General features: G+C 27.6%; 1 protein-coding gene across 15 annotated transcripts in view; it reads left to right on the top strand.

The window, feature by feature from the left end:
- The window catches only part of LOC108977761 (rab11 family-interacting protein 3), a 152,216-nt gene that overhangs the window by 58,339 nt on the left and 92,560 nt on the right, over window positions 1-1,317 (top strand). For 2 of the 15 annotated variants that reach the window (XM_018947641.1, XM_018947639.1), the window contains exon 2: window positions 333-1,049. The exons of 12 other annotated variants lie outside the window; for them this stretch is intronic. In XM_018947641.1, coding sequence (XP_018803186.1) covers window positions 997-1,049 — 53 coding nt within the window. In that variant the 5' untranslated portion in view covers window positions 333-996. Of the gene's footprint in view, window positions 1-136; window positions 1,050-1,317 lie in introns of those variants that run through there. One more of the 15 variants, XM_018947640.1, reaches the window with a different exon arrangement.

The following is a 1,317-nucleotide window of genomic DNA, read 5'->3' as shown; positions in this document are numbered from 1 at the left end:
TAAAATAAAATTAAAAAACGAAAAATAACAAAAAGGTTAGAAGACTTGAAAAAATTAAAAAAAGGAAGTAAAATGAGTAAAAATAAAAAGTAGAATTAATTAAATTAAAAGCATTACCTTAAAAAAATTAAAAAAAAAAATTGTATATCAAGCAATTAGCGGCGGCTAACAAGAAAAACAAATATTTTTTTATTATTCAGCGAAACAATAGTTGAAAGTAGCAAAAAGGCAACAACAACAATTACTAAAGTAACAAGTATTTACTAAACCAGATAATACGAAAAACAATAAGAACAAAACATTGCTAATAAAATTAATTTCGACCATTACAGCATGCAAAGCAATAACAAGAACTAATATACAACAAAAAAGCAGAACAATAACCAAAGCAATCATTTAACAAAAAATAATTAAAATATTCTGGCAAAGTGACCACTAAGCATTAAATAGAAAGCCAAAAAAAAAAAAAAAACAAAGACAATAATAAAGACTTTAAGCATGTGAACATATTCAGTGGCAATAAACAATTTATAAAGTTAAAATATTGTACATTTTCGAAAACGACAAAAGCATTGGAAAAATACAACGAAAAGTACAATAAATATGTACCAAAAAAAAAAACAACAACTTTCCATAATACAATTATATTCAATTAAATCTTCTACGCCCGCAATTTGCTAACAGCCATAACTACCACCCGCAACAACAGTAATAACAACAATAACTAACTACTAACAAGCGCCGTACTCACACAATTTGCAACACTAACCTCTGCTGTCTGTCATATTTTTGTGGCTTAATTTGAGCAACGCTGCCGCGGGAGACACAAATTAAAATTTGAATGTTGCCACATCGCTAGCGAAAAAGTGTGTGCCACAAGTTGCGGCAGTAATTTATGTTGCAAGCTTGACAACAAAGCGTTTTAAAACTATTACCTATTTAATTTGATTTTTTATTTGGCGCCGTGCACTACGTAACAGCAAGACAAACGCTTAAATGGATAATGATTATTTTCGTTTTGTACCGTACGACCACAGTCACTTGAAGAAGTGCGTATACTTCATTTTATTTATTTTATTATTTATTTTACTTGCTTGGTGCAATATTTTGTGTGAAGCACTTGATGGCTTTTGGTTATGAATTGCTGGCTTTGGGTTTTTGTTGTTTGAAATTATTTAGTTTTTTCTTTTTAGTTTTTGCTATTTGAATAATATTTTTCTATTGCAATTTTAAACTGTTAAAATTTTAATTAAAACTTTTTAAAGTAAGTAATTAAATTAATTAATTGATTGCATATTTAATTAATGTTTTCATAAT

Source organism: Bactrocera latifrons, unplaced genomic scaffold (assembly GCF_001853355.1).
Source record: "Bactrocera latifrons isolate USDA-ARS-PBARC rearing strain unplaced genomic scaffold, ASM185335v1 scaffold_95, whole genome shotgun sequence".
Classification (NCBI taxonomy): domain Eukaryota; kingdom Metazoa; phylum Arthropoda; class Insecta; order Diptera; family Tephritidae; genus Bactrocera; species Bactrocera latifrons.
Note: the sequence above shows the minus strand (reverse complement) of the source record. Positions and strands in the feature narration are given on the sequence as shown.